A 27,410-nucleotide genomic window follows, 5' to 3' on the forward strand; every position below is an offset into this window, starting at 1 on the left:
GGTTCCCTGCACTGAGAGGCAGCTATCAGTAATGTGCTTTTTTAAAAAAAAAATACATTTTTGTAGCGCAAGTCGAAGGATGTCACTGTCCCACTTTTTTGCAGCCAGTGTTAGCGTCAGGAAATCCCAGTTCAGGTGTATCACAATCAGCTGTAAGGCGCTCTCTAATCTGCTCTAACGACATGCTCCTAGAGTTACTGACAGAGGATGGCACAGCCCTGTCCTCAGAAAAATGCCCACCGCTGAGTCACTGTGAATTTTGCTACTTCCCGGAATTTAAATCCTGTGGTCTCTTCGAGTGAGACTAGCAAAGTAATTCCCTCCCAAGCGCATAATCTAGGATGACACTCCTTTACAGTGCAGACACGAGGGAGCGCTGCACTGTTGGAGGTGCTGTTTTCCGTCTGCCCTCTCAGGTGGACTTAAAAGATCCCACGGTACTATTTTAAAGAAAAGCAGGGGAATTATCCCCAGTGTCCTGGCCAATATTTATTCTTCAACCAACATGACTAAAACGGATTATCTGGTCATTATCATATTGCTGTTTGTGGGACCTTGCTGTGCGCAAATTGGCTGCCGCGTTTCCTACGTTACAACAGTAACTATACTTCAGAAGTACTTCATTAGTTGTAAAGTGCTTTGGGACGTCCTGAGGTCATAAAAGGCGCGATATAATGCAAGTCTTTCTTTCTTTTGAACCCCTCCACCTCACACTCCTCCTTTAAGGCTCTCTTTAACCGAGCTTTTGGACACCCCCCTAATGTCTCCTTTTATGTCTCAGCATCTATTTTTGTTTCATTATGCCACTGTGAAGCACCTTGGGACATTTTCCTACATTAAAGGCACTATGTAAATGAAAGTTGATGTTACAAATTATGGGCAATTTTGTGCTATGGATCCTCAGTGACCAGGAACTGGACTAATTTGCCACATCCTATTTTCACACAACCCTTGCAGCAGACAAAGAGACAAGATTTTTATCTCCTTATTCTCTCTGGAGAATCATAGAAGGATTTAGCACAGAAGGAGGCCATTCGGCCCATTGGGTCTGGATAGCTCTACCAAAGAGCTGAGACAATTAGTCCCAAACCCCTGCTCTTTCTCCATAGCCCTGTAATTTTTTCCCTTCAAGTATTTATCCAATTCCCTTTTGAAAGTTATTATCGAATCTGCTTCCACCGCCCTTTCAGGCAGTGCATTTCAGATCACAACAACTCGCTAGGTAAAAAATGTATTCCTCCTGTCGCCTCTGGTTCTTTTGCCAATCATCTTAAATCTGTGTCCTCTGGTTATCGACCCTTCTGCCACTGGAAACATTTTCTCCTTATTTACTCTATCAAAACCGTTCATGACTTTGAACACCTCTATCAAATCGTTTAGCCTTCTCTGCTATAAGGAGAGCAATCCCAGCTTCTCCAGTCTCTCCGTATGACTGAAGTCCCTCATCCCTGGTACCATTCTAGTAAATCTCCTCTGCACCCTCTCTAAGGCCTTGACATCCTTCCTAAAGTGTGGTGCCCAGAATTGAACACAATACTCCAGCTGAGGCCTAACCAGTGTTTTATAAAGGTTTGGCATAACTTCCTTGCTTTTCTACTCCATGCCTCTATTAATAAAACCCAGGATCCCATGTTTTTTTTTTAAAAACAGCCATCTCAACTTGTTCTGCCACCTTCGAGGATTTGTGTGCATACACCCCCAGGTCTCTCTGTTCTTGCACCCCTTTAAAATTGTACCATTTACCAGAAGTGGCTTGTCTGCCTTCCGCACCTCTTTCCAACATGGTAGCCAAGATCAGGAACTCATCGTGTTGGGTAAATGATAAATGTGAACCCAGGCCCACCCTCTATCACTGTGTGATACATCTCTTGGAGGTCTAATGGATGGTAATGTACTGGTTATGGTGCTGAGCCAACAACCCAGAGGTCCTGAGTTCAATCCCACCACAGCAAGTTGCAAAATTAAATTTGTGGGTTGGCATCAGAAAAAAAAAAAGAGCATGAAAGCTGCTGGTTCACTAATGTCCTTCAGCGAAGGGAACCTGTCACCCCACCCAGTATGGCCTACACATGACTCCAGTCCTACACGACACGATTGGCTCTTAGTGCCCTCAAGTGTGTTGCTCATATCCTGAGAACAAATAAAATGCGCCATCCTGGGTCAGTAACTCTGTAAACTCATGAGGCGAACTGGTTGAGGATAGTTTGTGTCAGCATTGTTCTCATCAAAAAGAAGCACGAGTATTCAAGCTATCCCTATTCTCTCATACCCCTGCTGTAGCAAAATAAATGCATGAAAAAGGATGTTTAATACCATACTGAACGCCTCTTGGACTGTTGTGATGTAAACTACACCTTTGATCTTAAATGAATTTCTCCCTCCTTTTTCTATTTTTTTCCCCTAATATGGAGGGGGATCAGTCCCTCTGCACCATTCTCTCCACCACCAACTTGGGCAGGCTGGCTGTTCCAAGATCTCTCCGCCTGCAAATTCACTGCTGGGGACTCTGCGAGGGTAACATGGGTTAACCCAGCCTGGCAATTTTTACTTGCTCAGAAAAAAAGCTCCCAGATGAGGCGAACGGAGCTTGAGAAAGCACCATGAGAAAACAACCCATAACCTACCACCTCACTAAGGCCCAATGACTCAGATTTTTTAAAAAAAAATCTAAGATAAATGGAGTCAAGTAGACAAACGTAATTAAATACGAACAGGCTGCTGAATTAGAAAAGGGTATTTCTGTGCTAAGGTATTGGGAGGGAGGGCGGGGGGGGGGGGGGAAATCTCATTAAATAGGCGAGTGCATTTGTGAATGATGCCTTGGTTCCTGCTTAGCTCTGCATCACATAGGTTCTCAGTTTGCAAAAAAAAAACTCAATTTGAATGGGGGCATCAGACACAACTATCAATGAAGCTGTGCGATGTGACAGAACACTAGCAATCCAAATTCCAAACACACCTACACATGGACTCTGCTGAGCTTTGTATATTTTGCAGGACATTACAGTACAAAAGCAAACACAATTACTACCATTCGGCTTATGGAACCTAAATTGTATTTATTTATATTTTAACTCTCCCATTTATGATGCTTATAAAAAAATTTTGTGTGTGTATTAAACCCACCCCCCGACCAAACATTAAAAATAATGTAAATGTTACTCACAGACCAGCTGCTCGAAAATCATTTACAATGTTTCCACTTATCAACCCAAAGAGCTGACGTTTAGTCCCGCCCTCCCTGATGCCGATTGGTGCAATGACGTCAATTGAGGGCTCATTGTGGTTGCGGTTGGCTGCTCGCACTGTCCATCACGGGACGTGTCATCCTCTTAAAGAAAATGTATCTGGTTAGGGTTTGGAACAATAATGCCCCTGTTTTTATGATCCTGGCGTTCTTCAGCAATTTAATTACAGCATCCAAGGCTACAGACAGTCTCTTTAAAACAGACTGGCGCAGGTGGCAGCCCTTGATAACAGGCAGGTTGGTGCTTATCAATAACCCCAGACGCTAGGAACAAAACAAAAAGGATCGTGTCATTTGAATTTAAGTATATTTCCAGACACAGCTGTAAACCCAACAAGATATCCGACAGGCTGTTTAAAATGCCCATCTATATATCAATGCGAACGAGATTCACATTACATTTTTAATTTCAGAATCATTTTCTGCTTATCTATATGACCTGAAACTAACATCTTCGTGTGTGCGGTGTTGTGAGAAGAATCATGTGCAAAGTGGGATTATGTTCTTTTTTTTTAAAAAAAGGATGTGAATACGCAGCCCAAGCAGATTCAAACATTATTGGGAACAAAAGGCGGCGTCTTGCCCTGTCGACTGGATTGAATTAAAGCCTCCGGGGGGAAATTGATGAAAACATTAACAGGTTTTTGGATTTCAGCTTCATCGCTAATTTTCCTATCTCTCCAGCCCAGGTCTTTTGCTAGATTTGGGACGTTGAACTCCCCTCCCCAGATTTTTAACAGCACAGTACACTTACCTCCATACCTTTCATGGGTACGTGCCCGAACGCAGGCTTGTGCTTGTGAAAAAAAACGAACAAAGAACAGAGCTACAATCATTAGATTAGGAATCACAACATTTTTTTTTAAAAATCACCTTACACATATGTTAAAGTATCAGTGAAGACCACCATTCACATCATGTTGCCATAACAAAAAGGATAGCGGTCAGTTAATAATAAATTAACCAGGAAAAAGAACGCTCCTCGTCCCATTTGTATCCATACTTACTGCCATGTATCAGGAACTACCAAATATCGAGAGGCGGTGAACGTTCAAATTTCTCACCCCAAAAATCAGGATCTAGAGTTTCCGCTTTTCTTCCGCCAATGGTTAAGTCTCTGATCAGAGCCCAAAGCAACATGCAACGCACAGGTTGGGATAAAGGGACGTGGACAGTGTCGTTTATATAAAATGAAACCACGGCTCTCGGAAAGGAGAATTTATCTTCCTATGGCACAAACTGCAGAATATCAATTTGACACTATTGCAAGCTAAACAGTGCCATTTTGATTTAAGGGGGCACCGCATTATAACATGTTATTACTTAAAATCAGGAGTATAAACACAAGCCTCGGTACATTTTAAAAACGATTTAAAAAAATTGCCACTACCCACTTCAATGTTCAAATTCCTTGTACAATTTTAAGTATCCTGTCCTTTTGGGCTAAATTGTGAAGCAGAAGTAAAGTGAGGTACCATCTCTATTACTCAATTTAAAAAAATCACATATGAAAAGCAACAATTGCGAATGCTGGAAATTTAAAATAACAGAAAATGCTGGAAATACACATCTCAAGTCTCTTCTCTTTACAGGTGCTGACCTGTTGTGTTTTCCTAGCATTTTCTGTTTTCATTTCAGTTGTGTCGATTAACCTGCCTTCTGGACAAAACACCACTCTACTCAACTAGAAAGTGCATTTGAAGTTGGAAATTAATCTCTGTCACATTTGATTTTTTCCTTTAACACTTTTTGTACATATTTAAAGTCATGCTTTAAAATCTAAATTAAATCCGCAAAGAACACTAACTTATTATGTAATACCAACTTTTCATTACAGGTGCGTTGCACTATTATATCACAATCTAGCTTTCACATAATTTCCAGTTTCAAAAAACAAGCATATTACATTCAATTTTACAAAGTCCCCTTTATGATCCCAACCATAAGTTGAGTAGCTCCTAAATCTAAACTGAAATCCCTGGATATTTTAGTAACATTTATACGACTCATCTTATAGAAATAGTCCCAATTTGGTAAAAAAAAGACGAGACAATAGCTGAATCGGATCTCGAAGGATTTTGCAGATGTTTTTGGGGAAAAAAAGTGTAAGGAGTCTTACAACACCAGGTTATAGTCCATGAAAAAAAAGTAATCAACTATTAGGTTTCGTTTTGTCCCTTTGTGTTGTTCCCTATCAACTGACAGCTGCCTTAACATCCAATCAATTACTGTACATGCCCATCGCAACTGAGAGAGCCCCTTACAGGTGCCACATTATAACATAGAAGGACAAAGATCGCTCATTTATTTTGAAGTCATGTCACAGTAAAAAATGAATAATAATTATTTTTTTAAAAATCCTCTTTAAATCATAAAAGCAGACCACCTTAACTGCCCAGCACTCTCCTGCACCATCAGAAACTGGGCACACTTCAACAACATAATGAAACAACTCACCCAAATTAACTTTTGGCTCAGGGGATTGATGCTAAAAGCAAGACTTTTTTTTTTTAAAAATGAAAGAAAAAAAAAAGAGGGGGAGGGAGAGATAACTGAGAAAAAGCAATGTATATATATACACACACAAACACACACAAAATATAGATGGATTGGAAACAACCAAGACAACAAAAGGCTCACATGTCACAGAGGCTGAAATGCAAACAGTGAGTGAGTGGAAGCTGAGCCTGAGACTGAGCCTGTCTCCTTCCTGCGGCGGATTGTGGGACGGAACGGATGCGCCTGTAATCACGTTGCTACAATGTGTTCCCTCAGTGGCAGCATGGCGGCTCCCAGCAAGAGGTGAGTGCGTTTTGTTTTTGCACCCTCTCTATCTCGGCTCTCCCTCTCCCTCTCCCTTCTCGCATCGCTATTTAAAGCACGGTCCTGTTCAGTCTGCATTCTTCAAATTGCCGTATTCCGGGGGCGGACGGGAGGGCGATTATTTGTTTATTTAACCTCCCCCCCCCCCCCCCCTTTTTACTCTCTCCAAACCCTGAGTCCATGCTGCTCTGCTAAGTTCCTCTGCTATGAGTTTGGCGAGGACGGCAGAATTATTTTTAATGCTCGTTACTCTCCTCCATTTGGGGGAAAGTTGTTGGGGGGGGGGGGGGGGGGAATGCAGGAGGTGTCGACATTGGAGACTTTTGGGCGATATAATTGTATCAGTAATACTAATTGATTAGCTCTTTCAAAGAGCCGGCACAGACACGATGGGCCGAATGGTCTCCTGCGCTGTATGATTCTGTATTGGGTGTTTAGGTCACACACACACACGTGCTTCCTGGGTTGAAAATTGAAAAGTTTTTTATTTGCAGCATTTTTATAAGCATACACATTTTAACATGCATGACCACCCATTCATTAACATTTTCTTATTTATTAATTATATGCCACCACCAATCTGACTCCTGCCCTATAGTAATGGGGGCATAACCCGGTCATTTGAGTTGATTAGAGGCTGCTCAGAGTTAGAGTTCAGTCTGGGTGATAGCCAGCACTGGTTTAAATAGACTCAGGATGGAGATCAGCCCTCTCTGGTTTGATGTAATAATTCATAGGGTGCAACAGCTATCAAAACTGAAGCCTCTGCCTTTCAATCAAATGTAATCACTCTTTAAGGTAATAGCAGTGAGCTGAGGTCAGTCGTGATTTCCGCTCCCCGATGTACCATAGGTAGAATTGTTATTATCCTTGTCACAGTTTCTATTTCTTTTCTGGCCCTCCCTATCATTCATATTGCTAATGAGTAGCTTTTTATTGCTGTTTGTGAGTGATTGGGTGTCAACCATGTTGGTGCATTTTGAGGGTGCCCTCCATTCAATTGCTGGCCCTCCATTCAGTTGATGACCCTCATTGATTGTATAGCAGTCAACAAATGAGATAACTTTTTTGAAGAATGAACACTTCTCAAAACACCAAATGTACACACAGTAACCTTTTGAAAGTGGATCAAGGTTCAATTTATCCACTTGTCAGTGAAAATAGTATTCGAGGCTTACAACAAGAATAGACAGAATTGGGACTCTCTCAGTGCTGTGAACTTGTGCAGGTACTGAATTATATATAGAAAGAAAAGAAAGACTTGCATTTATGCAGCACCTTCTTGTCTAGAGGTGCTACGAGTGAATGTGTTTACTTTCTCATCACTGTTACCAAAACCAGATTACATGTCCTGCTTTCTTTAAATTCACCAGTGAGATTAGATCTGGAATTCCCTCCCTAAACCTCTCCGCCTCTCTCTCCTCCTTTTAAGACGCTCCTTAAAACCTACCTCTTTGACCAAGCTTTTGGTCTAATATCTCCTTATGTGGCTCGGTGTCAAATTTTGTTTGATAATCGCTCCTGTGAAGTGCCTTGGGACGTTTTATTACGTTAAAGGCGCTTTATAAATGCAAGTTTTTGTTGCAGAAAGACAGATGATGCTTCATATTTTCAGGATTGCAACTCATTTGAATCCTGAGATTACAGCTTTGAAGTCTAGAGTTTAAAAATATGCTGTAAAACATCAGCATTTTCCATTTTGTCCTCCTTTGCCTTTACCCCTCCCCTTCCTGCTGAGTCAGTAACCTGTTTTTTTTGAGTGCTACAACTAGTCACCCGTTAACTTACTACAATTGTGCGTTCCAGAAAACTTTCCAAGCTCAGTGTCGATGAGTTTCTCACCTCCACATTCGACTCTGACAGTAACAGTGCCTCCGAGGGGGAAGAGCCTGCAGTTGAAGACGAGAAGAAAAGCAGCAAACGTGAGATAAAAGTCGGGAAAAAAAAGAAGGCACTTCAACCCAAAGTGCAGGGAAAAAAGTAAGATCTTCCGTGGAACTTGGAAAATCCTTTGCACTTTGAAAGTATTTCTTGCATTCTGCACGTGCAAGCAACTAGGGGGGGGAAGCAAAGCAAAAATGCACCAATCAACAGGGATCTTAAACTGATAACTGGTTAAGAGTTTTGCAGAGTAGCAGAGATGTATGTTTTACATTTTGACTGCTGTGACCACTGAGACTAGACTCATAGTGATCATCTTAACAGTTGGCCAAAACAACCTATAAAGCTCGACCATTCATTTCCTACCATTTGGATAATTTTGGTGACCAGCATTAAGTAGGTAGCAGTAATCTTCAGAATGATGGCAACATAAAGGGTTATATTACACTAAAATAGTTTGTAGTATGCACAAACTTGTATTTTTGCTCTTGTATCCTTCACCCTCTAAGGATTCCCAGTGCTATTCCCCAACCAAGGCACCAGACAAATGACCTGCTCCCAGATCTCCACCTGCCTCTATGATCAATTCGTAGAACGCGCGTAAGAGGGAGGCCGAGTCAACTAAGACCCATTCTTTTCCTCCCCTCTCCCTGTTGCAAAGACTTTTGTCTCCCCACAGGCCCTCCCCTCTGGGGATTGGGAACTTGCTGTGTATTGAATTAAAGGTGCTGATCTACCCCTGTTGCTTTGCGATGCATCACGCTGATATGTCAATGTGCAAGTGTGTAGTTGTGGTATGCATTTTAAGTTTTTGAAGTGTGCGGCTACTTTTTGGCTGCTGTGAATGCCATCTTATACTTGCCCTGATCGCTTTCTGGACTGGAATGAGCAATATTTGCTTTGGAATTGGAATTGGGAATGGGAGAGGCAGCAACAGTGGTATAGTTGTTTTCTTGGCTGTGGGCTGGCGGCTGCCTGGTGGTGGTAGATGGGTGGCTTCTGGTAATGAATGGGTGGCTTCTGGAGGCTGGTTGCTAGTGATTGCCGGCTGGTTTCCGGTGACTAGCTGGTTTGCTGACCGCAAGTGGATGACTGGGTGGATTCTATTGCCAGGTTTCTAGTTGTGAATGGGCGGCTTCTAGTGACTGGCTGTAGTTTGGCTGGTCTTCCTGGTCTGTGTGGCTCAGCTGCCCACTGCATAAACTCATTGAGCTGTCAGGGGAGCATGCTTTGTACATTTGACGTAAAAGATCCCATGGCACTATTTTGAAGAAGAGCAGGGGAGTTGTTCTCAGTGTCCAGGCAAATATTGATCCCTCAATTAACATCACCAAAACAGATTATCTGATCATTATCACACTGCTGTTTGTGGGACCTTGCCGTGTGTAAATTCCCTACATTACAACAGTGGCTACACTCCAAAAGTAATTCATTGGCTGCAAAGCACTTCGGGACGTCCTGAGATCGTGAAAGGCGCTATATAAATGCATTCTTTTTTCTTTTGATTGTATGGTCTATTTGTATATCATGAAGTATGTGTAATATATTCCAAAGCCCTGGAAAATGCACCCAATAAAGTGCTAAAAATCGACACTTTCTGCAGGCAGGCGTCTAGGCCCCCCACAGAAAAGAAAATTTGTGCATAATGTACAGTGCATCTATTTCTAGCATCGCCTCTACACCACCGCCAAAGTGCTATGCCAGTAGGCTGATGTATGCCAGCTTTTGAGGCCCTAATAGCTCCCCGTATGAAAGAAGCATCTGTAGCTTCGGAAAGTGAAGTACACGAGAAAGAAACTAGGTGAAGTTGTGGTGCGTAATGCGCTTTTTTTGTTTTTAAGTTCCACGTATAAAATTTCATAATGTTTCAATTTAAAAAAAATACACGTTTAATTTACAATTGCAATCAAAGTACATTGCCAACGTAGCCGCCCTCCGTCTCTGACCTCGACTGTAGGTGTGGCCTTTAAGAGACATAAACTATTGCTGAGTTTTTAAACATGGCACAGAATTGTTAATCTAATAAGGGAATTGATTTGTAGTAGTGATTAAACCCAACTTAGTCTGATTAGACATATAACCACTACTACACTCACTGCAAATAATCTTTCTCTTATGTTTAGAGTTGGAAAAATACAGTGGACTTGCCTTTTAAGGGATCCATATATTTTGTCATGTTATGGAAATAATATGGTGGTTTATTGCTGCATCTCAATATATTGAAATGCTGAATATCATTTTTTAATTATGTTGAAATCAAGGCTCGTCATACGGTCTTTTAACTCATCCTGTCCTGGGAGCTCAAAATTATAGAGCTCCTTATTTTCTGCTGTCTCTCCTTTCTCCTATAACTTTAGGCTGTTAAAACCCAAATTTGCATCACCTAATCACTACTGTCTACCTCCACTCTTTCAGTCTTGGTGGTGCCTTGCACTGTAGGCCTTGGCACATCATCTTGGTTTTTCAGTTTAAAATATATAATCCAAATCCACATTTGCAGAGATCTCCTTTTGTTGCAAGATTTACTTAGTAGTGTAAATTTTACTCCCTGCAAGAAGGATGGGGGGAGTTTTGTGCATTGATAATCCTTTAGATTTCTGAACAGATGGACAGGGCTTGTACCCATTGTAAGAGAGTGAGTGGAGTGGGGCAATTTTGAATCTATAATGTAGCCTACTCAACTTAATTGCAACTTGTTTAATCAAACCTTCGGCTTAGTTAATGTTGTAATTGCAACTTGCGCACGGCTTTTGAATTATTGTGACTGAGCACTTGGACAAGTATGAGCTGATCGAAGAGAGTCAGCATGGATTTGTAAAGGTTAGGTCATGTTTGACTAATCCAGTTGAATTTTTTGAGAAGGTTGCTAGCATGGTGGATAGGGTAGTGCCTATGGTGTTGTCTGTATGGACTTCCAGAAGGCATTTGATAAGGTTCCGTACAAGAGGTTATTTGCAAAAATGAAAGCGCGTGGAATTGGAGGTAACATTGTGACATGGGTTGGTAGTTGGTTTGGAGGTCGGAGACAGAATAGGGATAAAAAGAATTTTCTTTCATTGGGAGGGATGTGACAAGTGGTGTTCCTCAGGGATCTGCCTCAGCTTTTCACCATATACATATGTAACCATTTGGATGAAGGAATAGAGAGTTGTATGTCCAAGTTTGCAGATGACACTAAGTTAGGACGCACAGTAAGTTGTGTAGATGGGAGCAGGAAGTTACAAAGGGACATAGACAGGTTAAGTGAGTGGGTAAAACTACGGCAGATGAAGTTCAACAAACCTGGATCTATGGGGCATTATAGTTATACAGTGGGTAAGTTTAATAGTTTTAATTGTAGTTTTTAAATGATGGAAGCGGGGACCTTCCTCCTGTCGACATGTATGCTGGGAGTCAAGATGAGCCTCCTGATGTGGGAGCTGTAGAGGAAGATGGACCTAAACCCACAGACTGAGTTTTAAGTGTTTACATCGTAGCATTTTAATATTGTGTTCTCCTTCCTCTTTTTCTTTCAATAAGGATATTTGAACAAAGAAGAATGTCACCAGCTCTGAAATGCATAATTTATGATGGCCGCCATCACCCTACGCACCTTGTTGAGCTTTTAAAGAAAATCAATTTTCTGCGATTGTTTCCATCCCTCTCGAGTTTCTAATTGTTAATTTTGCTGAGATATTTTAATGCTGTGAGATCAGGTAGATTTTTGAGCCCACGATTTTCTTTTTCCCTTTCACTGGTATGTAAAGCCTAAATTCTCGGAAACACAGTTTATATTCCAGTGGGCATCGTTAGGAATCTTTGCCTCAGTTACCAGTGATAGCCGGCGACCATCAAATAGTACCACGAAAAGGTGGAATTGCACTGATTCCTAAGGCCACACTTATGGGGGGGGGGTGGGGGGAGTATATTGCATGGAGTTGTTATCCACATTTACAGCATCATTTACTGGACTATTCATACTGGTAAGAAAATCTCATCCACTGTTACTTTTCACTTTCTGCTTCTTCGTCATTTAATAATTTCTAAAACAGGTTTGCAATTTTACAAGTTAGCAGAGACAGGCTCATTGCCCAGTGATGTTTTTACTTTGATTGTTGCCTTGGTGGTGTCTTAAAAGTGACGTTTCTTGTGGTATAACTTGTTCTGTAGAAGGAAGCCAACTTTCTTTTTTTTTAAAAAAAATGAAAAAAAGTTTCTCTCTTTGGTAGGAAAGAAAAACAAAAAGGTGCAGCACAAGAGCATAAAGAGCAGCTCTCGCGACTGAAACAAAAGGATCCAGAGTTTTTTAAATTCTTGGCGGAAAATGATCAGAAGCTGCTGAACTTTGATGATACCGACAGCTCGGAAGATGAAGAAAACCCAATGCACACGCTGCCAGAGGAGCTCGAGGTTACCTGTTCTTTTATTTCAATGTACTACAAAGGGTTTGGGAAATGGTTATATTACAGCCCCCACCACTTAAACCACTGCCCCATTTAAACGCAGGTGGTTTAAGTTCTGCAAATAGCGCCAGCCAATTTCCGTTGCCGTTATTGTCCATTACACAGTCGCCACTGTTAAGCGCTCTGGCTATTTCGGGCAGAAACAGGTGTTCAGTGAGTAGGCCAAAATTTATTAAGATGAAGTACATGTGTTGAATTCCATTTGAATGACCAACGAGTATGGTGAGCTCTATTGTTGTCCTTATATTGCATGAAAAAACTCCAGAACATTTTGTATAAACAGTAGTCATGAAGATTCCAACATGAAAGAATGTAGTCAGAAATGTGACTTAGTAAAAAAAATATATATTTAATATACAAATCATTTGACCAGTACAAGTAAACTCAGACAGACTTGCACAAAGACAAGAGCTCTAAGGTAGTTACTGGACTGCATATAAACTGTCCAACGCATTTAGTGGGCAAATTGCGTTAGCACTGACACGCCTGCTATAAGCAGTGGGGACTGTGTTATATTATCTAGGAGGCAAAAAGTACATACTGCAATAACAGCTGCAGGTTTCACCATCTGCTGGCATGGACAAGATATATTGCAACTGATAAGGAAACTGAAGTGCTCTTAACAAAGATGCTGAAAGATCACGTGGGCTGAATTTTATGTAATATTTTGGCAGAGAACTTTAAGGGACTTTTACATTGGTGCTTGTCCACTTCGGACCAGAATTGTAGACCCATGTTAAAGGGGATAAGGAAGTCAGTTTTAGCAATGTAAACACTAGTGCTTGGGCTCCACTCTCCTGTGATCAGAACTAAACCAGCAGTAATGTAAAAGTGTCTTTACGCTGCATCTAACTGTGCTGTAACTGACCTGGGAGTGCTTGATGCTAATATAAAAGCAGGAAAGTGCTGGAAATGTACAGCAGGTCTGCCAACATCTGAAAACAGAGAAGACAGCTTAGTGCTCCGAGCTTCGCGTTTGTCAGAACGAACCTAAAAGGTTAACATGTCTTTTCTCTTCCTGCTGTGTATTTTCAGTGTCATTTTTCCTTTTTATCTGTGCTTGATGCCCCGAAATTGCTTTGTTCAATTTCTCAGCACTAGTGGCCCTTGTCTTCCTAAGCACAAATGATCAGCAAAAATCTTTAATTTAAAAAACATAAGCAAAGAAAAACAGAATTATTTTTTTTAATCCATTTTTTTAAGGTGGCAAGTGACGATGAGGAAGATGAAAAGCAGCAGCCAACTCCAAAGAGCAAAAAAGCAGGGGACTTAATACCAGTGACTGTCCGAATGGTAGAGAAGTGGAAAGAAGAAGTGGAGGTAAGTCAAACTTCAACTAATTAAATATGTGCTACTTATTACAATATAGATGTTTTATTGCTGACAAATACAGTATATCATGGTGCACTTTGTATGGAGTTGTTCCTGGATATGTATTTTCTGCATAAAGTAGATGCAAGCTGCATCTAATATCTGCCTCGCCTTGAATTTTACAGTTTAAAAATTATTACCATTTTTGGGAGTGTTTGTGTTTTGAGTGTCGAATAATGTTTTGCACAAGAGTACATTATCATTGCCAGTAAGCTATTGGAGTCAATACAAATCTGTTGGAATGTGGCCTTGGGAAAATGTGTCTGGCATGTTGTTCAGCTTCAAATCATACCGTGAAGTCTCCAGACTTAAGTAGTAAAATTGAGCTCCATTGTTCCCAGAGAAGGCTATGAGTCGGTCTGTTCATTTAATCCCATCAGTTGTTTTTGGCCAAGTAGAGTTTTAACTGGGGAGATGGTACTGTAAATTATTTGCACCTCAGTCCTTGCAGCCTCACTCGGGCTGGTGTACCTAATGAAGATCAGGCCGAAATAAGATTTCATGTCTGATCAGAGAGGTTTTGGCAACCACAGCGAGGGAGTGAGAACTACACAGCTCTGAGTGGTGTGCTATTTTGCATAAAGTAAAATAAAATGAACCAGTCATTGCTTTCACCAGCAAAGCCCACGAGAACAAAAATGCCTCTGAAAAATGGACCTATGTTTCAGTTAAACGCTGCTCTATTCATGTCCAGGAAATAAATATTCTGATCTGACCTGTGACTGAAGTGGGTGCAGATGGCCCTCTACACCTTTCCGTGTCATCACAATACATTAGTATCTTTGAAAATCCCGTCTGGGGAATTGTTCTATTTCTAGCTCATAGTTGCCTGCAAGATGGGTACTCCTTTGCCAGTGATTTCACTTGGAATTTGTGAAATGAAGGTTAAAATTAACTGACATGGAGTGCAGCTTGTTTTATTAAAAAAAATTATATAGCAGAGAACTTTATGACATCCAGCCACTGTGGAGGTTTTGGAGCAAGTGTAAATGGTTTGGAACCTAAAACAAACTGGTGTAGCTATATTGCTATCTTTTTATATTGAATTAAATAAAATATAATTTACAGCATTGTTCCAAACTGTGCGAGTGTTCCAAACAGAAGAACAAGCTGTTCATGACTCACTACTATTAACAAAGAGACTTGACTGAAGGTTACAAAGCATGGCCTGAACTAAACCAATGTAGATCTGATTTGATTCCATTTTTTCTCTCTCCTGATTTCTTCTGAGCAGTAACTTGAGGGATAGTTCCACAGATGCTGGGAGTACTTCAGCCAAGAGGTCCTTCTTCATGTATAAGCCGAGAGAGTCCGAATTAGCAGACTCTTCTTTCGTAAGAAGCACTGCAGTTGAGCCCCAACCTTTGCTCACGTGATTACCACTTGCATGCACTTTTCCAGTAGCGGGGTCACTGCATAGCCATCAGGATTGGAACAAACCTGATTACCTCCCTTCCTCATCCCTACCCAGTACAGGAGTGCTGAGGCAAATGGCAGCACCCTGCTGCTACCTAATTGAGATTAGCTAACAGCACAGGGCATAAATTGAACCGGGAACCCTTCTGCTGTAAATACCTCCAATACCACACTAGGTAGTGTATTTACCAATTGAGCAATTGGAGGAGCTCTTTGAATTGGAACCCTTTTCTTCAGTCAAATTTTGTTTGATAACGTTGCTGTAAAGCGCCTTGGGGACGCTCTCACTGTGTTAAAGGCTCTATATAAATGAAAGTTGTTGTTTTGAAAGTGTATTTAATATCCTTGTCATCGGTGGGTTGTGATACGGCTATTTTGACTCAACTTGTGTTTTGGACTTGAATGCTAATTTAATGGTCAGGATCTAAAACCTTTGATTCCAAAGCATGAGCAAAGATGTTTTTATGATATTGTGTAGTATGTCTACAATAAATTGCCTCAAGTTCTCAAAATAAAATTGCAAGTTTTATTAAAATTGGTTATTGGTAAATTAAACTTTTAATTGTAGATATCAGGTATGCTCTTTGCATCTTCATAAGGGCATGGAAGAGAGGCCAGTAGCCTCGATGTCTATATTTATATGTCCATGCCCCTGTGCTTGACATCTACCCATGGCAGCAAGCTGAGGCCAGACACTAGTGACAACCTGCACCGCCCAAAGCTATGGCACCATCTGTTCTTCCTTAACTACCGCATAGCGTCTGAACCGGACTTATTGTATGCATTCTGTTTTTAAAAATGCCCAAATCTCTACCGTAGCAGGACAAGTTAACATTTAAGCTGTTCCATGCCATCGTTATGGCATTTAAAGCAGCTGTTTCTACAACAAAAGGAGAGGATGGAAGTGGGGAACCTGGAAAATACAAAGTAGAAGACAGTTCAGGTGAGTGTAAAAACTGCAACAGAACTGTCGGGAATAGAATAATGAAAATCATCAAGTTAGTGAATGTTTTAGCTGAAAATCCATACATAGGCTTTTTTTTGATGTAGTAGCTATCAATAATTATTTTTTAATTGCTTGCAAATGTATGATTATAATTCTTCATTTAGAGAACTGATCCAAGCCAAAATGATGGATAAAGCTGGATTTAGAATGCAGACACCCGTGACTTCCAGTAAACAGTGCTCAGTGCGCCAACTAGTGAAAATGCAAATTCCAGTAACCTTCCACCAGTCACTTTTATAATTGTTTGTGATACCCGGAAGCCAAAACAGCGGCAGTTACACAAACTCTGATTAAAAGGTTAGGGCACCTGCTTGGGTTGCGTTGGAATGTATTGGCACAATGGTAAACTCACATATTGCATAGTGAGTGTGTATAACTCAAAAACTGAACTGGTTTTCAGTTGTATTGATTTTCCCTTAAATCAGAACAAAATTGCTGCCCTGTCCTAATAGTGCCTGTGCTGTCCTTTGGCTCTTCTGGGGTACGCTTGAGATAGAAAGAAGACCTAACTTGCATTTATATGGCCTCATGGCCTTTCATGACCTCAGGACGTCCCAAAGTGCTTTACGGCCAATGAAGTACTTCTGAAGTGTAGTCACTGTTGTAATGTAAGATAGTTCTGCTAAACGTCACAAAACAATCATTCAGTTAAATTTGGAGTTGATGCAGTTCAAAAGGTGCAGTGTATAACCAGGGACATGACTTAAAGCCAGAGGGTGCATTTAAACAAAATTTCAGCCAACTCTTGCTACAACAGATAGTTGCCTCAGTAAAGTGTCAATTGATATCACTCTTGCCTCTGAGTCAGAAGGTTTTGTAATTCAAGCCCCACTCCAGGATTTGAGGACATAAATCCTGACTAAATTCATCAATTGGCCTTTTCAATCCTCCAGGTCTGGAAAATTCAAAAGCTGAAGGTTGAACAAAAGTAAACTATCTGGTGTAAAAAGAATGTGAAAAAGACAGCAACTCTTGGGTTATCCTTAGCAATCTTAGGAACATAGGAACAGGAGTAGGCCATTCAGCCCCTCTAGCCTGCTCCACCATTTGATAAGATCATGGCTGATCTGTGATCTAACTCCATATACCTGCCTTTGGCCCATATCCCTTAATACCTTTGGTTGCCAAAAAGCTATCTATCTCACATTTAAATTTAGCAATTGAGCTAGTATTAATTGCTGTTTGCGGAAGAGAGTTCCAAACTTCGACCACCCTTTGTGTGTAGAAATGTTTTCTAATCTCACTGCTGAAAATCTTCTAATCTTACTAACTCAAGTAAAAGTTGGTGGTGTTTACTGATATCAGCTCTTTATTCTTTCTTTCTTTATTTATTTATTTATTTGAGATTACTTGCAAAATAATGACCATAACCATTTTAGCATCTTACTTAATTTGGTAATACACTTGATCTATTTTTGTGATATACTTGTCTTTAGAAGTAGTTAGAGTGTACGGTTGGAAAGTCCCAGCTCCTGTTAATTTGTACTAAGTTGTATTTAGCCTCTAGTAGCATATTTTGAAGAAGTATTTCCATTCCATATATGGAATATCAGAATGTGCTACATATTCAGACACTCTTCATTTCAGCCACAAACTAAGGAAAACTTTCATGCCAGATGACAAATGTTCCCCAGCCTTTCCAGCAAACACATTACCGCCACACTACTACACACACTTGAGAAACCCAAGGCAAAGGACCAGGGTCTACCTTTAGTGCAGATTGAAAAGAGAGATAAGGCATTCCATAAGTTTGAGATCTAGGGGGAAAGAATGACCTGAATCTTGATTTTATTACCATGAAGATGCAGTAAGGAGGAGGAATATTTAGGCCAGCATATTTGGACCATTAGGAACAAGAGAGGACAGGTCAGAGGAGCGTAGAACATAGGGGTATGGGTCGGAACAGAAGCAAGAAAGGTTGCAAAACTGTGAGAGAGAGGTTGGAAATGAGAGAAGTGTTCCCTATCCACTGCAAGCTTATTGTTGCGTCTTGCACAAGCGCTCATTTTTTTAAAAAAAAAGCCTGCCTAGATACGGGAGCAGTACTCAAGTTTTGGATGGATGGTGGCTATGTAATTGACAGTTATTGGGATAATAAATTAAAAGGAAAGTGGAAATGGAGCTTCTTGGAGGTGGTTTCAGCAGCGGTGGTGATGTGGGAAGTTCACATTGAGGGCAGAGATTCTTGGCGAGGCCAATAATATCGGTAGATGAAGAAAGACTAAATTTGGAGGTGTTAAAGATAAGTAGCAGCTGTTGGTCGGGCTTGCGAGGGCTTTGAAGAAACCGTCTTTGAAGACTAACAGCAGACTCTCACTAACAATAAAAACATTGCTTGTGTACGTGCGCTGTTTCTAACATTGGTTTCAACTGGGAAGCCCCGTACCAGTAAGGGAAACTGATGTGAGGGGGACTAGTTAGACTGTGGTAACCATCTCCTTCAGTTACTGTTGCTGTTAAAAGAATGTGCACATTGTGCCAGGGAATGCTGAGCTAAGATGGGAATTTTATGGTTGGATTTCCCATGGCAAATCAGGCGGGCGGGCTGGCAGATCTTCATGTTTGAAACTGTGATGTTGCTGAGCTTTTGAAATGATCACCGTTGCTGCACCATATGGTGTAGAGTAAGGACAGGCAGTGAGGAATCCCTGAATGTTATTCCCCACTCGAGATCAGCCGTTTGCAGTGAAAGCCTGATACAGATCATATGGAAAACAGTGACTTTTGGGGTGGATGTACCACATTGTTAAATATAGAATCTGTTGTGCTGCTATAGTTTGCTTCATTTTTTTTCCCTGATATTGTCCCACGTACAATTTTATACATCATGCACAAGTAAGGCGGGTTTAATTCCAGAAGCTCGGAGTAATGTCTGCCAAAGATTTAGTACAAAAATATTAAATTTGTTATTTGGTATATGCTAACTGATCTCTCATGGAATTGATCATGTGTAATCTGGGATTTGGAGCATGATTTATAATATTTAGCTGCTAAGATGGAACTGTGTCTCACATCCAGTTTGAGAGCGAGGATCTTGGGTCTGAAACTACTGTATTAAACTTAAATAAGGGCAACTATAAAGGAATGAGGGTGGAATTGGCTAAAGTGGACTGGGTAAACAGATTAGAAGGTATGATGGTGGATAAGCAGTGGCAAACATTTAAAAAGATATTTTTGACTCGCAACAAAAATATATCCCTGTGAGGAGGAAAGACTCCACAAAAAGGGTGAACCAACTATGGCTAACTACGGAAGTAAAGGATGGTATCAGGTTAAAAGAAAAAGCATACAACATGGCAAAGATTACCGGTAAGCCCGAAGATTGGGAAAACTTTAAAAACCAGCAAAGGATGACTAAAAGAATAATAAAGAGGGAGAAAATAAATTGAGAGTAAACTAGCAAGAAATATAAAAACTGACAGTAAAAGCTTCTACAAGTATATAAAAAGGAAGAGGGTAGCTAAAGTAAACATTAGTTTCTTAGAGGATGAGACTGCAGAAATAATGGAAAACAAGGAAATGGCAGAGGAATTGAACAGATATTTTGTATCTGTCTTCACAGTAGAAGACACTAATAATATACCAATAATAGTAGAAAATCAAGGGGCAAAGGGGAGGGAGGAACTAAAAACAATCACTATCACTAGAGAAAAAGTACTAGGTAAACTAATGGGTCTAAAGGCTGACAAGTCCCCTGGACCTGATGGCTTGCATCCGAGGGTCTTAAAGGAAGTGGCTACAGAGATAGTGGATGCATTAGTTGTAATCTTCCAGAATTCACTGGATTCTGGGAAGGTCCCAGCAGATTGGAAAACCGCAAACGTAATACCCCTATTCAAGAAGGGAGTGAGACAGAAAGCAGGTAACTATAGACCAGTTAGCCTAACCTCTGTCATTGGGAAAATGCTAGAATCCATTATTAAGGAAGTAGTAGCAGGACATTTAGAGACTCAGAATACAATCAAGGAGAGTCAACATGGTTTTATGAAGGGAAAATCATGTCTGACAAATTTATTGGTTATTTGAGGAAGTAACGGGCAGGGTGGATAAAGGGGAACCAATGGATGCAGTATATTCGGATTTCCAAAAGGCATTCGATAAGGTGCCACATAAAAGATTACTGCACAAGATAAGAGCTCATGGTGTTGGGGGTAATATATTGGCATGGATAGAGGATTGGCTAACTAAAAGAAAACAAAGAGTCGGGATAAAAGGGTAATTTTCAAAATGGCAATCTGTAACTAGTGGGGTGCCGCAGGGCTCGGTGCTGGGGCCTCAACTATTTACAATATATATCAATGACTTGGATGAAGGAACAGAGTGTCTTGTGGCCAAATTTGCTGATGATACAAAGATAGGTGGAAAAGCAAATTGCGATGAGGACACGAAGTGTCTGCAAAGGGATATTGATATGTTAAGCGAATGGGCAAAAATTTGGCAGATGGAATATGATGTGGGAAAATGTGAAATCATCCACTTTGGGAGGAAAAATAAAAAAGCAAAATATTATTTGAATGGAGAAATATTACAAAATGCTGCGGTACAGAGGGATCTGGGTGTCCTTGTACACGAAACACAAAAAGTCAACATAGAGGTGCAGCAGGTAATCCGGAAGGCAAATGGAATATTGGCCTTTATTTCTAGGGGGATGGAGTATAAAAGCAGGGAAGTTATGCTACAACTGTACAGGGTGCTGGTGAGACCACACCTGGAGTACTGCGTACAGTTCTGGTGCCCTTATTTAAGGAAGGACATACTTGCATTGAAGGCAGTTCAGAGAAGGTTCACTAGGTTGATTCAGGGTATGGAAGGGTTGTCTTATGAGGAAAGATTGAACAGGTTGGTTCTATACTCATTGGAGTTTAGAAGAATGAGAGGAGATCTTATTGAAACATACAAGATTCTGAGGGGACTCGATAGGGTAGATGCTGAGAGGATGTTACCCCTCATAGGGGAATCTAAAACTGGGGGGCATAGACTCAGAATAAGAGGTCGCCCGTTTAAGACGGAAATGAGGAGGAATTTCTTCTCCCAGAGGGTCGTGAATCTTTGGAATTCTTTACCCCAAAAAGCTGTGGAGGCTGAGTCATTGAATACATTCAATGCTGATTTAGACAAATTTTTGATCAGCAAGGGAGTCAAAGGATATGGGGAAAAGGTGGGAAAGTGGAGTTGAGGTAAAAATCAGATCAGCCATGATCTCATTGGATGGCGGGGCAGGCACGAGGGGCCGAATGGCCTACTCTTGCTCCTATCTCTTATGGTCTTCTGGTCTCAGGTACTTTCTACAGGGAATTGTCTAAATAGGTAAACCTTGGATCAATTAGAGGACGATTGTTGAAGGAAGTTTCTGTAAATTGGCAGCTGCTTATAAATTCCTGGCTCCTTGGCTGGCCAGTTTATCCTGGTTAGAAAAATAATCCAGAAATGACTGGCTTTTTATTTATACTTTCGACACTTTGAAGTGTGCTGGGCACATACTAGTTACAGGAATTTGTTAGATGAGTGCTGGATGCCACATGAGCTATTGGGGGGGAGGTGGGCTGGTGATGTGGTGCTTCTTCGACAGCACCTCCCAAACCCGCAACCCCTACCACCTAGAAGGACAAAGGCAGCAGGTGCATGAGAACACCATCACCTCCAAGTTCCCCTCCAAGTCACGCACCATCTCGACTTGGACATATATCGCCGTTCCTTCATCGTCACTGAGTCAAAAACCTGGAACTCCCTACCTAACAGCATTGTGGGGGCACCTTCACCAGACGGATTGCAGCAGTTCAAGAAGAAGGCCCACCACCACCTTCTAAAGGGGCACCTAGGGATGGGCAATAAATGCTGGCCGTACCAGCAGCGTCCACATCCCGAGAATTAATTTTTTTTTAAAAACCCAAAGGGATACCGTGACGTGAGCTAGTTTAATTCAGATCGGCTGTTCTCCTTTTCAACTTTATCTTTGCCCTTGCTCTCTCTGTTCTTTGATATTTCTTTTCTACTCCGTGTGTGTGATGTGGAAGAAGAAAGAGACTCTTTAGAAATTGATTGCTTAGAATCCAGTCCTGTGGCCAACACAAAGCTTTAATACTCCTTCTGTAAAGCTACTTCAGTTTAATGGTCTACCTTCTTGAGATGAATATCCAACACAAAGAACAATTTCACAGCTTCGAGGTTGTAGATTACTCAAGAACTATTCGAGCAGTGTTCAGCTTCCTGGCAATCGTTGCAGGAATCTCCCGCATGGAAGAGCTAATCCAGTCATTAGGTACTTGCTGTGTTTGGAGAAGTTGCCCTGACTTGCATCATGCTACACTCTTATGAAAAGCGTTAGATGATGTTATTGTCGTCTGATGCAGAAAAATTGTTTTCAACTTGCGAAAATGTTCAAATGTACCAAATTCTGAGTGATCGGTCACTCTGAGCAAGCTGCTGAGTCCCACTTTATGTTCACACACTCACGGATGTTGAAGAAACCCTCATCCATGCCTTTGTTAGCTCTAGACTTGACTCTCAATGCCCTCCTAGCTGGCCTCCCATCTTCCACCCTTGGTAAACTTGAGCTCGTTGAAAACCGCTGCCCGTATCCTAACTCACACCAAGTCCCGTTTTCCCATCCTCCTGTGCTCACTGACCTACATTGGCTCCTATTCAGGCAATGCCTCGATTTTAAAATTCTCATCCTTGTTTTGAAATCCCTTCATGGCTTCGCCCCTCCCTATCTCTGTAACCTCAGAGAACTCTGTGCACCTCTAATTCTTGCCTCTTGCACATCTCCGATTTTCTTCGCTCCACCATTGGCATCCGTGCCTTCAGCTGCCTGGGCCCTAAGTTCTGGAATTCCCTCCCTAAACCTCTCCGCTTCTTCACCTCTCCTCCTTTAAGACACTCCTTAAAATCTACCTCTTTGACCAAGCTCTTGGTCACCTGTCCTAATATCTCCTTATGTCACATTTTGTCTGATAATGCTCCTGTGTGGTGCCTTTAGACGTTTTACGACATTAAAGGTGCTATATAAATATAAGTTGTTGCATTTTGTGCCCTCCATACTGTAGTTTACTGGTATGATATTAATGAAGAAATCGGTTTGAGGAGTTCTAGATTGTGTGAACTATTCGCTGACCTCTGCTGTTTTGCCCCTGGGTCCTTACTTTACAATGGGCAGGAAGCTAAGCTGTTGAACTGTGCCTTTTCCCCTTGGGTTTTGTTTCTTGCCGGGAGGATGCCTGGCCTCTTGCATCTGCTTGTGAAACATAGTAAACGATATAGAAATATACTGTACAAAGACGGAAACATCATTGCTGTACAAACTGTTGTATGAAAGCTCAAAGAGCAGTTAGTCCTGGTTGGACCAAGCTGTAGTATCTTCATCTGCTTTTATGTTGGTGCTGTTTTAATTCAAATTCTGGGAGATTGGTGTATGTGAGTCGGAGCCTGGCTAAATCCAACCTCTTTATCCTGGCCGCAGACTTGCGGACCTAGTTTTTTTTTTTATTAGTCCAGGGGTCTGCTGCTGGCAGAAGGAGCCAGATTTAGCATCGCAAACACTAATTAAAATGGCACCAAAATAAAAGCAGCTTGGTGTTTGTTCCCTTTATTGACCCCAGACGTATCCCTTTAATAACGTGGATGAACCCCATGTGCTACTTTGTACTTGAGCCCATTGACAGATACGCAACTTAAGCTATCAAAATTATACACAAATGAATGCAGATACGTTAATATTCACCATTATCATTTAGTTCCTTTGCCAACATTTATTTTATATTCTGTTTATGCCTAGAGAAGCGTTTTTACAAAGTGTAACTGTATTGCATTTCAACACCATTCATACTTGCCCAAAACCAAAGCAATGCTGCCACTTTTTATTATAATTATAAAAACTATAACCTAATACGCAATCTTCCACTGCACATTCACAGTTGACGGCACAGCAGTTTTATCAAAATTGCAAAGATGCACATCTGTAATATTATTGGGAGTGCAGTTAATGACCAGTGCAGATTGCACACAACTTTTTTCTTGAAGCATCACCATATCATCTGCTACATCAAAATATCGTGAGTTGGAATGATTAAACATATACAGTACATATTTTGAAGTAGTGATTGATTTTTAAACTACTGGATACATTTATCCTGATACTGTTCTGAATTTGTTCTTGGCTTTGGGAGATTCCTTCAAGATTTTTAATCTGACGCCTAACGTGTCGGCAAGGATGTAAGCAGAACAAGAAATCACTGTCAACAAGTGTACTCTTTTCCATTCAAACTCGCTTGAAATTCAATTGTTTTTCCAGCTCAAAAAAAGAGTAAATTCTGCTTTAATTAAGTTGCTTAATTCAAATTAATGAATATCGATAATTCCATTTTTCCTATGCAAAAAATGAGTTTTACTTAACAGGAGTAGTCGACTGTGTTTGTGGTAGTCTTTTAATTCAAACTATCTAATAATTCAAAAAACTTTTAGCACTAAATTCCCACTTTGCTACGTTTCTGTTGCTTAATTCAAATTTTTAGTGCTTAAACTGGCTGTGAATTATCAGAAGTAGGCTATATTTATGAAACTCATTAATATTCATTCAACTGATACAGCATGTATTTCTATTCAGATCTGAATACATAACCCACATATTGTTTGGCTACTGATCAGCAAAACAAATTGCAATTTTTTTTTTGTACATGCTTGATTCCTTTTAGCACCATTCTGTTATCCATTTTTAACACTCTCCAAAACAGTAAATAAAGTAATTACACTGGCCTGTTTCTGTGCTGTGAATTCATTTAGCCCAACTGGTCTATGCTGGTCTTTGTGCTGCACGCCAGCCAATGTAAAATGAATCTGTTCATAATTAATTTTCCAAGCATCAAACATTCTTTGTTTTTCCTAATGCAACCCAAAATGTAAATGCTTTGTGTTTATTATGCAGTGTTTTCCCTCCCCAACGCCTTTCTAGACTTGATGGCTGGGGCTTTCTATGCTCACCTGCCTATTATTTCCCTCCCGTTCATTTTGCTCGGTGGGGAATCGCGGGCTGGCTTGTGCAGAAGTGAAAAAGCCTGGCCACTGAGCCATCACTTCTTAAAGCTAACCTGTTCTCAAAGCCTGCATTGCTCGCGAGTCAGCTACATTGGGGCTGTACAGCAGGCTGCTGACTGAGTTTTACTGGTTTCCTGCTGCAGTTTTTTATCCCCTGGAGAGGGGCAAAAGTGAAAGTATTTGAACGGAGATACCTGGAATTAAAATAAAACGAGGATTTCCCAAATTGTTTGCCATACTGTTCTGTAAAATCTGTTTCATTTTGGATTTCTCCAAATCTGCATTACGCAGACACTTATTTTGATGGGAGAGAACAAGGGACAGATTTATTGCACCACTGTCTAGCTGGAAAAAAAATTATGATCATTAGATATAGAGAAAATGGTTGTGTCTGAAACATTCTTGCAGCATCTGTAAGACCATCCAGGTTTCAAATCTTTTTTTAATTTGGGGTTGTATCTAATCTAAATGTTCACAAGGCACTTAGGGACCAGATTCTTTTGTAAGATTGTACGCATTAGTGATCTTAGAGGTTCCATTGTTTTGAGCTGGATAACCCTTTATCTGAAAGTGCCAATTGCAGCTTGACTGTATTAATCCGTTATTAGTTAGGAGCTAGGCGTCGTGCTGTATGCCCAGCCTTGCAGGCTAATTCGTTCGTATAGTCCAATTTGGCTATCGTCTGAAAGTAGTAGGAGATTCACCATTAACATATGAGCTGTATGTTCCACAGTTTCTAAAAGACATTAATCCCACCTGCCTTTCTGCTCCTATTTTCTCGGACAGCAGGTGCTTGTAACAATTTACACCTCCTCTGGACCCATCTTTTGTTTCTTTGCTTGTCCCATTACCACCCCCTTTTTCCTTGCACTATCATCCCTTTTGTCAATTAATCACTCCTGGCCTCCACCCTATCAAAGACCCTTTCCCTGTGTTCTTTCCTCCCCACACCTCCGTTTTTCTCTAGCTCTGCACTTGCTTAAAAACTGTTAAATCTCTAACTTCTTCCAGCTCTGATGAAAGGTCATCGACCTGAAACGTTAACTGTTTCTCTCTCCTCAGATGCTGCCTGACCCGCTGAGTGTTTCTAGTATTTTCTGTTTTTATTGCCTTTCCCTCTATATTTGAGTTTCACAGAATGTTTGTGCAGTGTTGCTCCATTGGTATAACCAAATTTGCTTGCAGTTGAAAGCCTTTATGGCGTGCTGCTTTTCAACTGTGCCCCATGCGTCTGTCGGTAGTCACGTTATTCATTTTCAACTCGGGATGTATTGCTTCACAAGCCCATATTCGTTGCCAGTATGCTGCTGAATCAGATTAATCCTTCTTCAAGGCAACTGAGCAGCCATTTAGAAGAGGGGCACCGTTTAGAGATATTTACAGTTGAATAGGATGGCTGCAAAAACATTCTGTAGTCAACAAAAGTGACAGTACTGAGAGAGGCTAGTATTTCTACCTCTGAAAGTTTATTTTTTTATGTAGGTACTTAAGCAGTCTTGAGAGGGACATTTTATAGTAAAAATTGAAAAGACGTTACCTTCATCAACATAGAAATCTCGGTATTTCTAGTTTCATAAAATAATTTTTCTTCAAACTGTCAATGGTTTATACTGAGAGTTCAATTAAACTTTACAATTAAAAAAAAGTTTGTGAATCCCAGAAACCGATTTAAAGTCATAATTTTATCCATGAGGAAATTTATATCCCTTCACTCTGTTTCCAGAATTGATGAAGCTGTTTAAATATATGGCCTCCACTGAAAAATCATTAGACTTGCCCAATCAAATACTACCTTTCTCTGCGGTACTTTCCCCTGGAGTCTGCCATTTATCATTCTTGCTGTTTTGTATTTTGACCACGCTGCACATTTCTGTCAGTCTAGAAGTAGTTTTTGCAGTTTTGTTGACTGAAATATTAGGGTGCACAGAGAGCCAACGTTTTGCTCAACTTTTCAAAGGATTTGTGGGCCCCAGGCTGCTTTGACCCTGGATGCAGGTTTTGCTGATTTTTATTTTTGATACAACTGTGTAACCGACATTACAACAGTGACTACATTTCAAAAGTACCTCATTGGCTGTAAAGTGTTTTGGGGACGTCCCGAGGTTGTGAAAGGCACTGTATAAATCCAAGTTCGTTCTTTCTTTCTCTTTTAACTTACCAAAAGCTGAAACGTGTGAATTGCAGGTTAAAATAA

The 27,410-nt window shown here is 40.8% G+C and overlaps 2 protein-coding genes across 4 annotated transcripts in view; one reads left to right on the forward strand and one right to left on the reverse strand.

The window, feature by feature from the left end:
• klhl17 (kelch-like family member 17) overlaps positions 1–5,050 on the reverse strand; it is a 64,876-nt gene extending 59,826 nt beyond the window's left edge. For 2 of the 3 annotated variants that reach the window (XM_067970313.1, XM_067970311.1), the window contains exon 1: positions 3,167–3,978. The gene's annotated coding sequence lies outside the window, so the exon portion shown is untranslated. Of the gene's footprint in view, positions 1–3,166; positions 3,979–4,001 lie in introns of those variants that run through there. The other variant, XM_067970312.1, reaches the window with a different exon arrangement.
• Positions 5,051–5,953: 903 nt separating this feature from the next.
• Positions 5,954–27,410, forward strand: part of noc2l (NOC2-like nucleolar associated transcriptional repressor) — a 148,774-nt gene continuing 127,317 nt past the window's right edge. The window contains exons 1-5 of the mRNA XM_067970310.1: positions 5,954–6,049; positions 7,877–8,050; positions 12,160–12,340; positions 13,597–13,713; positions 16,000–16,123. Of these exons, the coding sequence (XP_067826411.1) occupies positions 6,009–6,049; positions 7,877–8,050; positions 12,160–12,340; positions 13,597–13,713; positions 16,000–16,123 (637 nt within the window). The 5' untranslated portion in view covers positions 5,954–6,008. The remainder of the gene's footprint in view (positions 6,050–7,876; positions 8,051–12,159; positions 12,341–13,596; positions 13,714–15,999; positions 16,124–27,410) is intronic.

This window comes from Heptranchias perlo, chromosome 32 (assembly GCF_035084215.1).
Source record: "Heptranchias perlo isolate sHepPer1 chromosome 32, sHepPer1.hap1, whole genome shotgun sequence".
Lineage (NCBI taxonomy): Eukaryota > Metazoa > Chordata > Chondrichthyes > Hexanchiformes > Hexanchidae > Heptranchias > Heptranchias perlo.